This window comes from Pelophylax lessonae (assembly GCF_965119305.1).
Source record: "Pelophylax lessonae genome assembly, chromosome: 9".
Taxonomy (NCBI): Eukaryota; Metazoa; Chordata; class Amphibia; order Anura; family Ranidae; genus Pelophylax; species Pelophylax lessonae.
In genome coordinates this window covers 65,297,879-65,311,133 of record NC_138776.1, presented here as the reverse complement: position 1 = coordinate 65,311,133, position 13,255 = coordinate 65,297,879, and the positions used below count along the sequence as shown (strand labels likewise).

Sequence of the window (13,255 nt, the reverse complement as noted above, 5' to 3'; positions counted from 1 at the left end):
AGCCTTCAAAGAGAATTGATTGGCCTTACGTTCTTAAGTGCCAGAGATGAAAACAAAAGTCATTTACATAAACCTATAAGTCATTCCATGATTAGCAATGCTTTACTTCTTTCCCTGCTACCAAAACAGCCCGGTGTGAATTGCTCAATAGATTTTTTTCGCTAACACCCTTCCCCCAGCACAACTGCAAATCCATTTTGCCATCTCCGCACTCTGATATTAATCAAATATATCACTTGTTTTTCACGTTACCAAGCTGCCATGCTAATCAGTGTTTGAAAGGCCAGAAATCTTAAAACTCCACTTATTACCCTGGGAAAAGGAGAAAAAAAACGTTTGAATAGCTTCAGGCAATTTCTTGACTTTTTTCCTTTTTTTGGCTCATAATCTCTCTGGATATGTTTTTTTTTTCCTACTGCAATTTTCCTATTACTGGCATATGAACAGTTAGCAGAGAAGTTATGCTTTTCTTTGCTCCATCCATTTGCTTTCAGGAATGAGGAAGTTGTAATCTATGGTCTTATCGTAATACCACTTGAGTACATTAGGGGTTGATTACTAAAAGAGTAGAGTGCAAATTCTCAAACAACAAACAAAAAAGTGCCGTGCAAAACAATTAGGAAAAAATTAAATTGTGAAGGTATGCATGCAATAAAAACAATGCAAGATATGTGTGCAATGAATATGGAACATACAATAGTGCTTAATATAGAAAATATAAATCAATAATAAATGTAAAAATGTAGTAAACAATCGCATTAATGAGAAGAAGGTGCGATTCATGCATAAAAAAGTAGTAACGGATATGACCATGAAAAATGCACACCAAAAAAATTTGAATATAAAATGACTAATGTACACAATACTAATATAAAGTGCTGAGTGTGCAAAAGTGGACGCAATAAAACATAACTATATAATTCAAGTGAATAAATGACGACTGTGGCTAAGCAAAAAATAGCAATTGCTTTATTAAAAGGTGCTGATGACGTTTTCCCGTGATGTAAAAAAATATATAAAGTAAATATATTGCACTCTCCAGAGGTGCACACTATCAAGTCTGTGGTAAGGGATCCAATGATATCCTTTGCAGTGACAGGTGCCTTCACCTCTCCACCCTATGTGACTGGGTCCTCACCTCCGCTCCTGCGACCTAGCGGCTAAGCATAGGTCTAAAAGCGCAATATCCTCCTCAAGGGCCACCTTTCCTGGAGCCACGGAGTATGCGTCAACCCCTCAGTGAAGTGTCACTCTCCGGATAACACCCCTCATGGAAATCGGTAGTTGTAACATGAAAGGAAGGGGGACTCGAATAGTGCTTATACCTCTTTAAATTTATTAAAGAGGAAGTAAACCCTCCTCTGCAACTTGTACCTATAGGTAAGCCTATGATAAGACTTACCTATAGGTACTGTATATATCTCCTAAACATGCACCGTTTAGGAGATATTTACTTTGCATGCAGCCAGTGACATCACTGGCGCATGCACTCTGAAGGAACGGCCACTCGGGCCGTTCCTTAAGACCCCTGTGCCGTGAACGTTGGCTCCCGCGCGCATGCGTGGGAGGGACGTCATTGTGGCTCCAGCCTATCAGATGGCCGGATGCCGCAAACCTGGAAGAAGGGCGACCAAAGATGTCACCCGTGAGAGGGGTGCGCGGTCGGCACTGCGGGGCTACGTTCCAAGGTATTTCATAATGAGCTAGTATGCTATGCATACTAACTCATTATGTGTTTGTCTTTCAGGTTTTTTTTTTTTTTTTAATTCTGAGGTTTACAACCTCTTTAAATTATAAAAAACATATAGACAGGTACTCACATTTAAAAGGTGCTGACAGTGCACCAAACTAGAAACAGCCTTTAAAACCAGCGTGTGTGATGGTAACCAAGGCAGAAGCGGAAGATCTGTAAAAACTGCTCCTGTACTTCCTGAATACAGCAGAGAACCGTCTGGGCCCCTCCCCTACTCGTGGTGACACAGGGTCACATGTCATCCTCAGTGGGAAATTTGAGGGATGTTATCCGGAGAGTGCAAAATCTGGTGCAGCTCTGTAAAAAGTTTAGTATAAGCTATTTATATATAAATTGGTTTCCTTCTAGATTCAATCTATTGCTTATTTTTGTATGCCATTTGGCACCTTGTAACTTGAGGAAGGCCAATTATTCTTACATCTGTTGTTCGTGGTTATCATTAATTTTAATTTTCACTTTATGTGTACTGTTTTGGACTAGGTACGTTCCATTTTCATTTGATTTTTGTGATTCCTAACCTTGGCCCCCTCCTTTTTGCATTGTCCCCGACCCCCACCCCCCATGAGTGTTCCCTTCCTGGTTATTTCCCTCCAAACCTTTTCTCTCCCCAGTACATACCCCAGTTCTTAATACCATGTATTGCCCCCCTTTAACATCAATGACAGCTTGAAGTCTTTTGTGTTATTTGTGGATGAGGCTCTTTGTCTTTTAAGGTGGTAAAACTGCCCATTCTTCCTGGCAAAAAGCCTCCAGTTCCTGTAAATTCTTGGGCTGTGTTGCATGAGCTGCATGTTTGAGATCTACCCAGAGTAGCTCAATGATATTGAGGTCAGGAGACAGATGCCCACTCTAGAACCTTCACTTTATTTTGCTCTAGCCAATGACAGGTCGACTTGACCTTGTGTTTAGGATCACTGTTTGTGTTTAGGATTGGACTGTTGGAATGTCCAAGTACGTCCCATGCACAGCTTCTGGGCTGATGAATGCAAATTTTCCTCCAGTATTTTTTGATAACATACTGCAGTCATCTTGCCATTAATTCTGACCAAATTTCCTGTGCCTTTGTAGCTCACACATCCCAAAAACATCAGCGATCCACCTCCGTGTTTCACAGTAGGAATGGTGTACCTTTCATCATAGGCCTTGTTGACTCCTCTCCAAGTGTAGCATTTATGGTTGTGGCCAAAAAGCTCAATTTTGGTCTCATCACTCCAAATGACTTTGTGCCAGAAGGTTGGGGGGCTTGCCTCTGTGCTGTTTGGCATATTGTAAGCGGGATACTTTGTGGCATTTGCGTAGTAATGACTTTCTTATGGCGACTCGACCATACAGCCCATCTTTCTTTAAGTGCCTCCTTATTGTGCACACCTTGAAACAGCCACACCCCATGTTTTCAGAGAGTCCCGTATTTCACCTGAAGTTATTTGTAGGTTTTTCTTTGCACCCCGAACAATTTTCCAGGCAATTGTGGCTGAAATTTTAGTTAGTCTACCTGACCGTGGTTTGGTTTCAACAGAACCCCTCATTTTCCACTTCTTGATTAGAGTTTAAACACTGCTGATTGGCATTGGCATTCTCAATTCCTTGGATATCTTTTTATATCCCTTTCCTGTTTTATACAGTTCAAATACCTTTTCGCGCAGATCCTTTGACAATTCTTTTGCTTTTCCCATGACTCAGAATCCAGAAACGTCAGTGCAGCACTGGATGAAAGATGCAAGGGTCTGTCAGGAGTCCAGAAACTCATTGACCTTTTATACACACACACACAAATTACAAGCAAACAGATCACAGGTGAGGATGGTTACCTTTAATAGCCATTCAAACCCCTTTGTGTCAACTTGTCTGCATGTTATCAGGCCAAAATCACCAGGGTATGTAAACTTTTGATCAGGGTCATTTGGGTAGTTTCTATTGTCATGATGATTTAAAAAGATTAAAAACATTTGATTGCTAATAAATGGCTTCAGCCAAACACTAACCATGAGTGAAAGAAAAGTTTTTGTGTTATCATTCATTTTGTCTGAAAAATTGCCAAGAAATCATAAATTCTGCCAGGGTATGTAAACTTATGAACACAACTGTAATTTACACTGACAAGTCTAATGTATTTTGCATTGCTAACATATTTCACATACAGATGCTTTTATTTCCTGGTTGAAGGGCAAAGCTTACATTTTCATAGCAAACAAAACGAGTTGCACCCAAGCACAATGAGCAGACCTCACTAATAGATCCTGCTCTCTGGTAAGCAGAGAACAATATAGATTTACCTGCAGTCCTTCTGGTAAGCAGACCGGACCCAAAACTATACTCTCTCTAGCACCTACCTAGGAGGGTGCTACACCAGGTTTTCTTGTTCAAAATTAGTATCCGACCTTGCAAATGCCCTTCTGGCTGAATATGCACAAATACAGACACACAGTGATTGGGGAAAGGGGTGGAGGGGAGGGTGGACATCAAAGTAATTTCCATAGTTTTGAAACATCCAACAAGCGCATACAAGTATAATAGTCAAGCGATCAACCACCAACTTTTGGTCATGTACTATAGAATAAACTAAATGTGCAAATGTAACATTTGCAAATCATACAATAACCAGGGCCATTTCAAGCATCTGAATGTGTTTATTTACGTACTTTAACTATGACGGTTTGATCAGTCTGACTGCTTGTCATTTTATTGATTGATTCAAACAGTTGCCTCAAAGATTCCATGAACTCCTCCTCTCCTTTGTTTTCATACAATCTAATGGGGGAAAAAAAAGAAACCTTCGTTTAAAACCCAAGATAAAATGTTTTTCTGAAATTACAGAATGCTCTGTCAAAGGAAGAGAGAAAGATATCACATGCAGGTGTGCAAGGGTCTGTGTGCATTTGCAACAGATTTTTTTTTTTCTCATGCAAGTCAATGATCATGCAAAAGTAACTCAAAGCAGCTCAGAGTTCCTTCTAAGGTGTTTATAACATTCTACGGAGCTGCTTCAAGCATGCTTTTAGGTGCATTCATCTTACACACAAGCTCTCTAAAGGGTATCACCACTTTCTTGGGAAAAAAAAAAGCTAATAAAAAAGTATATATCATATATGATTGGGATACAAGTTATATTGTAATTAAACGTTAATAAAAATTACCTTTCTTTTTAATTATCAGTGTTGTAAATTTTCTGTAACCTGGAGGTGTTCTGTACACAGATGGTGTACAGAACGCCCCCCAGAAATATCTATTCCTGGTTGTGTGATTGGTTCAGTTGTTTTCCAAGAAGTCTGCACTAAGATACAAGTCAGATTTTGGGCATTCCCTGCAACAAACGCTTCCTTTGGGGATACTCACAAAGGGAAATCACGTCTAAAGGGATGCAGACACTGCCACTTCCCTTACTAGATCCCTGCAAGTGCTTGATAATTCACTCCCATTCACATTCATTGTGCACATGGACACAGACAGCCATTTCTTCAGAACAAAAGGTAGTAATATGCAACAAAGTTTGTTACAATCCCTGCAATGTACACTACATAGAACACTCAGGAGAGTTTTTTGTTTCTCAGCAAAAGTGGAGTTACTCTTTAAGTGTTGGAGAAAGACACACAGGGTCCACACTTCTCCAAAGCACCCTACAGTGGAATCCCCACATTCTAAGACCACCTGGGTGCCAGCCCGATCCGCAGCCGCAATGGATAAAGATGAAGATGGCGGCACTATAAATAATCCTATTAATGTCTATCAAATTCCAGGCTAAAAAACCAAGCTACAAGGAATGGCGCTCAAGTAATGTGAGCTATTGCTGCTTTCTACTGTGAGCCCAGAGTGACTTGATGAATGCACCTCCAGGGGGTAAGTCCATGATGCTTTGGGTTCACAGGAGTCTGTTTAATGTCATGTGGCAACATAAACCCCATAAGAGGACTAGATCACAGATCAGTATTTTTGCAGGGACAGTGCCAGAGAAAGGGATTATTTACTGTACACGTGTGCAGAAACTGCCATGCCTCTGAAAAGCGATCTGCATGGGTCTTTTCAGGGGCATTTGACAGACGTTGTGGAGGCATTAGGTCTCCTCTTCACCACCAGTTCTTAGCCTGTAAATGCAGCAACACCACTCCACAGATCGTGTGTATTTGTAGTTAGTTCAACAAACAAAACAAGGTTTGCTTGCTGCTGTGCCCATGAAGCATGCATTGCAGTCGTGGCATGTGGGCACAAGGTGAGCATTGCAGCAAGAGCCGATTTTCTGACATTAACGACTAACTCCACTTTAAATTCAGAAAGTCAAACAATCCCCTGCGGTTAATCATTGTACATCTCAAGGATCTCTTTGCATTATGATTCTATATAGGAGTGATTGGTTCATTATAGTCAGCTGGTGCATACTCTGTGATAATGATAAAAGTTGCAGTGTCTGAATTCTTTCAGAAGTAATTAACCTTTAGAAGGAAGTTTTTTTGTTGTTGCAGGGAATGCCTAAAATCCAAATTGTATCTTTGTGCAGACTTCTAGGAAATAAGTGAGTCAATCAAACAAGCAAGAACGGACATCAGTGGAGGCACTTTGTGTACCAATGGTGTACGGAAAACCTCTAGGCTGCCATATTGCATTACATTTTTTAAAAAAGTAGAAGCTGCAGACTGAAATTAAAAGGTAATTTTAACAACAATATGGCTTGTGCAGCAATTGTATAAACTATATTACTTTTATTTGCTATTTTTTTTACATGAAAGTGGAGTTACAATTTAAAGTGATTGTAAAGTCTCGTGTTTATTTTTTTATTACAAACGTGTTGAACTTACCTCCTCTGTGCAGTTGGTTATGCACAGGGCAGCCGGGATCCTCCTCTTTTTAGGTCCCTCTTCGCTGCTCCTGGCAACTCCCTCCTGTTGAGTGCCCCAACAGCAAGCAGCTTGCTAGCTCCAGCTTGATGTATCCATTCAGACATGGAGCTGCCATTCGGCTCCACCCCTTCTCTCTCCTGATTGGCTAAGTGACATTGATTGACAGCAGCAAGATCAATGGCTCCACTGCATTGTCTTAGCCAATCAGGAGGGAGAGTCCCGAATGGCCAAGGGACTCGTGGACATAGCTGGATAGAGAGAGGACCCAGGTAAGAATTAGGGGGTACTGGGGGGGCTGCTACTCACAGAAGGCTTTTATCTTAATGCATAGAATCCATTAAGATTTAAAAACCCTCTACCTTTACAACTCCTTTAACTTTGTGCATGGCAATAGATTTTTAACACAAATTTAAGCTGGAGTTATGCTTTAACGTAACCTAACCATATACATGGCAACAGTTATTCTTTTCCTCTGAATTAATATTAATAGAATACAATAGGATCTCTGCAGTAATGATCAGTAGCGGTAGGCCATGTGATCCAGGTTGCCTCGGTGAGGGGCTTAGGAACAGCCATAGCAACCAAATCAAGAGGATAGATTCTTCAGTGATATCCGCAAGTAAAAATAAAAAAACGAATAATAAAACATTGAAAATTTATGTTCAGGTAAAAGGATAAAAACTTACTGAATAAACAAAATTCTTGAGCGCACAATGAATTTAAAGATATATTCCAGCGCCTTCATTACTTTAAATACTTGGTCTGTGATGCCAGGTTTATCTGCATTATCCACGTAGTTTTTTAGCACTTTTGTCAGTTTTCTGAAACAAATGTAAATTTAAACATTCAAAATGTTGGTCATACGGACAGTGATTGAGTGCAGAAAGAAAAGAAACAGGTATTCAAACCAAGCTTGACAGAAAATCAATATAATAAATAATAAAAGTTTGGTTGCGGCTACACAGTGCCAAATGCCAAGTTTGAGTCACCATCAGGCAGAGCCAGACCTTGCTAAAATAAAAAAAGAAGACCCAATAGAAGACTGCAGAAACAAATGCGGTCATTCACATAACTGACAGATAAGACCTTAAAGAGAACCTAACCTCAGTTTTAGATACTACCACTGCAGTTGTCTAGATTGATTCAGATTTCTATGACCGTGTGCAAAACTAGTTTCATTTGGGCATTATAAAAAATTGGAGCCTCACAGTCTATCTTCATAAGGTGTGATTATTCTAAGAAAAAAACAGACTTGGGTATGGCCTATTAGCAAACTATCTGCAAGGAGGTACAGGCATACCCCACTTTAGTACACATTGGCGTCTATGGGAAATATTGGTCAGCTTGACATAGCATTACTCCCAAACCGTAAGTGACAGGGACACCAAACTTACGAAGCACTGAGAGGGGACCCAGGACTACAACATATCTGATTTCGGGGTCATCTTACCTAGGTAATCTACCATGTTATAGTCCTGGGTTCCCTAACTTGCTTCCCAAGTTTGGTGTCCCTGTCACTTATGGTTCGGGAGCAGAGCCATGTCAAGCTAACCAAGATTTCCCATAGAGCTAGTGTATTTACATGCATGGAGAAGTGAAAAATGGTATTTCTTCATTTTTAAGTACATTTTAGTTTTACATACATGCCCGTTATGTACTTAAAAGTGGGGCATGCCTGTATATGCATATTAAAGTCACCCAGTTGAGTACAAAGGGACCACAGGTAGCCCAAGTGGTCTCAAAAATGCCACCCTTTACTTGCCTTTATCCAGCCCTTGGGGCGTTATTCCTGCCACTGACCTTAACAATGGGGCATATTTCCTGTCAATGGAACCAACAATGGAGAATCATTTCTGCCCCTGAAACCAACAGTGGGGCACTATTCCTCCTACTGACACCAATGATGGGGCACAAAACCTCTCACAAACACCAATAATGGAGCATTGTTACCTATACAAGGGCATTTTCTACTCCCACCGGCCACATTCCAGACCCTCTAAAGTCTAAAGGATAGTAAACTGCCCCTTTGTTCTGAAAGTTTGGAGACCCCCTGCCCTAGGTGGATGTTTAATTTTAACATTCAACATGTCTGACAAGTTTTTTTTTTTTTTTTTATGTTCACTCTCAACAATTACTAATTTCACCTAAACAACTAAAGATTACGATGCAGAATCAAAAGCTTTAGGCCTCATTAACAAGAAAGTGAGGCTTGGGACTATTCGGTATATCTACCAAAAGAGGCTCTGCCCTGAAAAAATATTTAGGCATAAGATCCTGTTTAAATCATGCTGCATGTGTGCGCGCATTCTCCGGAAGGGCTTTGAATATTAAAAGGTAAATGCAAAAAAACACTTTTGCTAAATTTTAACTAGGAAGGATTAAGCATCTATTTGCATGCATTAAATAGGTCAGAAATCAGTCATGTATAAACCCCAGGCATTGAGAGTTTACCAGCGTTCTGAGTTGCCTTGCAGTGAGTGCACAGTGTCACTACTGATCTGATAATGCAGAGATTAAACCTACGTGTAAGCTAAGGTTGCACTGAAATGTTTCTTTATGTAGGTCTCCAAGACAGGATTGAAGTGCTGAAACTTGCGATCGGCAATCAGGCCAATAATAAATACCTGAAAAAAAGGGGAAAAAAAAAAAAAAAGGGTTACTCATTAAATATGCATACATGTAGAAGCGAGTTTCCACCTTTTATCTCACACGGAGAAAATGTATCAAGCATTGGGATACACTTCTGGAATATTTCAACAGGAAAAGAGAACAGGGATGAGACCATGGTCACAAACCAAACAGACTTATCCAACTTTCATTCATATACATTATTGGATTCATTTTTAATGCTGGTTTTTAGGAGTATACTCTAGTAAAGTACTTGCGAAGGGCTTTTGTTTGTCATCCTGGAAATGTTATTAGTATACCAAGTCTCACATTCTGTAAGTTGAGGATTCTCACTCTAAATTTCTCTGTAGTCTAAACACACATACATTCCAGTTTCAGTCTTCTTGATCATTTAAAAGAAATTATTTATGTTCCGGATACCCTTGCAACTGTCTACAAGAAGCAGTTAATGCTAGAGAAAAAAACATCTGAACAGAGGAGGTTGCACAAAAAAAAGAAGAAAAAACTGTAAAGATACTGCAGTGATATACTGGGGTGTGCATAAAAGACTTGGAAAAAAAGGTTTATTAAATTTTATTGAAGATAGACCAAAAAAAACTCTGATTTCGGTCCAGTTTTAGGGCTAAATGACAACTAGTGGACTGCCAGTTAGGCACAGTCATTTTAAATAGCCATTATTCATTTTATATAGCTCGCTAAATGCACATTTACCACATAGAGAGGTTGGACAAAAATATGGAAATACTACATGATTTGCAGGTGTGAAATGAATGACATGATTCGCATTGAAAGTGGAAGTGATGCAACATTCCTTTGCTTCTGCTGTGTGATGAGACACCTAGCTAACAGGCAGGAAGCCTCACTTTCTCATTCAATGTGTGCACTGATAGTAAAACTGAGTCATGTCAGAGCTAACTCAGTTTCAAGGAGGGAAAGTTGTTGGTACCCGCTAAGCTGGTGCCTCTGACTGACGTTGCCAATTTATTTACAGTGTTACGAGGTACAATATCAAAGGCTATGACAGCAAATACAGTTTCCAGGAAAACGTCACCTGATAACGAGACGAAAGGACATTGCACAGGATTGTGACCCCGATTTTTTGCATGAAGAGCGGTATTCTATTATTCACCATCGAAGACTTATATTTGTCAATTCCTAGGAGAATTCTGGCCGTCTTGGATGCCATAGGCGGTCCAACACCATATTGGTAACGATTTTGTTCTTTTACCATAGTTGTCATAATTTTGTCCTACCCCTGTACATGTGTAAAAATGTACCACAACACATGGTGTGTGCTATTGTATGTTGCAGAGGAAAACATATATGGAAGCAGCAATGTGTCCTGTGTTGAGGCCCATGAGGTTGCCTCAACTAATTGCGCCTTATTATTGTAAAAAGAAAATGCACTGCAGCACATACATTATAATGGCGCACTAGAATGTCAAGCGGCTCTTTAGTTTTCCTGAACCTAATCACATTGAACAATCAACACTTTGATTGCATTGTTAGCCAGATACCACAACTTGGTGTCGGTGGGTCCTAGGCAATAAGATGAGCTCACAATTCAGTGTGCATCACTATTAGCCTTGGTGTACACTACCTGGCTTATAGTATTTGAAGTATACTATAGAAAAAAAGTGTCCTGAATCAAGAGTTTATTTTAAAAACTCCATGGGGTTACAAGTCCTGACTTTAGAAGGATGGGCCTTAATTAGATATGCAAACAGGCATGTTTCCTCCTGTGAGTTATACCCTCTGCAAAGGAGAAGGCTCATTTGCAGCTTTGTGTACTAAGAGAAAAGATTGTTTAGGTTCCAAACCAACCCCATTATGTAAAACACTAACTTAAGCTAGGTTAACAGTCTTGAATCAAAGCACTTAAAAACAAAAAGGTGCCAAAAGAGCTGAAACCCTTACTCATTTGTTGAAAAAAAACACTGCTCCAGGTTCCCTTCTATGCAGTGTAATAAAAGAGAATTTGGCGTGTAATCGCTTCTAAAGGGAAGGGTCAGTATTTAGATTTGCTGGTCCTCCACGTTAAAGCGGAACTTCACTCTCTAAATCAACATTGACTAGTTTTAATCCTAATGCTAGGCAAATTATGTCATACATCCCAGGAATCTTCAGGAGGGACTTTTACAGCTAAGCGCACCCTCCTGCATGTCTGAGCCAAGGGCAGAAGGATTTCATGGAATAAATGCTACATGAATAATCTACCCTTACTCAAGATGGCCGCAGCCAGAAATGCTAGGGGGCGTCTTTAACCACCTCAATACTGGGCACTTAAACCCCCTTCCTTCCCAGACCAATTTTCAGCTTTTAGCGCTGTTGCATTTTGAATGACAATTGCGCGGTCATGCAACACTGTACCTAAACCAAATTTGTGTCATTTTTCCCCACAAATAGAGCTTTCTTTTGGTGGTATTTGATCACCGCCAGGTTTTTTCTTTTTTGGTGAACAAATAAAAAAAGACCGAAAAGTTTGAAAAAAAAAAAAAAAAAAAGTTTTTTTGTTTAGGTTATAAAATTTTGTAAATAGATATGTTTTTTCCTGCACTGATGAGCACTGATGATGCCGCACTGACAGGCACTGATGAGGAGACACTGATGGGGTGGCACTGATATGCAGCACTGATGGGCACTGATAGGTAGCACTGATGGGCACCGATATGTGGCACTGATAGATAGCACTGATATGCAGCATTGGTGGGCACTGATAGGCAGCACTGATGGGCACTGATAGGTGGCACTGATGGGCGGCACTGATGGGCACTGATAGGCAGCACTGGTGGGCAATAATGGGCACTGGTGGGCGGCACTGATAGATGGCAATAACGGGCACTGGTGGGCAGCACTGATAGATGGCATTGGTGGGCAGCACTAATAGGGGGGCACCACTGGCAGGCTCTCTGAGCCCTGTTTGCCATCCCTGGTGGCCATGGTGGGCATCCCTGGTGGTCATGGGTGGGCATCCCTGGTGGCTCTAGTGGCACCCCCTCCCCCCAGGGCTGCACTGGTAATCAATCATCTGATTACTAGCACAGACCCCCCCTGTGATCAGTGAGTAATTAGAAATACTCACTGATCACCCCGGCTGCAGTATCGATCCTCTGCTCTTCTCCTCACTGACAGGATCTGTCAGGAGGAGAAGAGATCGAAGCCGTTATAACGGCTGTATTGACATTACATGACGGCTGTGATTGGACACAGCCGTCATGTGATCAGGAGGGCCAATCACAGGGCCCTCCTGCCGAGGCTTGTTGCTCTGTGTCAGGGACACAGGCACATCGAGATCGAGTGGGAGGTGGTTAAAATAGATTTCTCAGCAAAATAAAGCATGGAGACATGGATAGACGGTTGAGTTTGCTTTGAACATTAGAAATTAATTAATAGCATTTTTGGTTTGTGGTGCTCAAATGCAGTGTAGTTCTGCTTTAATAGATATCAGGTGGCCTTTAGACATGTGTGGCAAGCACACAGGGATCCTGGAGCAGTATGGTCTTTAACCACTGTTTTTTCTACACACTTACTAGCTTTCAATCACTTTGAAAGAAAACTATATGCAGAAAAAACAGGCTGCAAGTGCTGATGTTCTTCTAAAAATGCCAGATGTTTGGCTGTCTTTGGATTTACTGCTTTAAGACACTTGCCATAAAAGGCATGTCAAACTGGAAAGTACCAGTGAGTGGAATAAATGCTTTCAATCTGAATATCTGTTCCAAGTCAGTGACTTTAGAGTAGACTAAAGACACTGCATAAGCGCGACAGCCTTGGAAGTAGTAGTACACGCACGATAACCAACAAAAGCATATAACGCACCGTCTCCAGAGACACTCTAAAAAAGGCATATTATACTCCACAGCTAGTGCATGTAAGGTCATCAGAAAATTCAGTACAGGTATCAGGCCTGCCTGACGTTATTTTGAAAGTGCACCAATCCTTTAACCACATTTTAAACATTTTTCGCAGAAAGCAGCATCTATTGTTGTTGACGACTAGTGATAAGCAAAACGCTGTTCTTTTTAGAATTACATTATCTAACTTT

General features: G+C 40.7%; 1 protein-coding gene across 1 annotated transcript in view; it reads right to left on the bottom strand.

Moving 5' to 3' along the window:
• The window catches only part of DOCK1 (dedicator of cytokinesis 1), a 696,032-nt gene that overhangs the window by 439,415 nt on the left and 243,362 nt on the right, over positions 1-13,255 (bottom strand). Inside the window, exons 21-23 of the mRNA XM_082266717.1 lie at positions 9,106-9,206; positions 7,269-7,403; positions 4,393-4,501 (exon numbers count right to left, since the gene is read on the bottom strand). Of these exons, the coding sequence (XP_082122843.1) occupies positions 4,393-4,501; positions 7,269-7,403; positions 9,106-9,206 (345 nt within the window). The remainder of the gene's footprint in view (positions 1-4,392; positions 4,502-7,268; positions 7,404-9,105; positions 9,207-13,255) is intronic.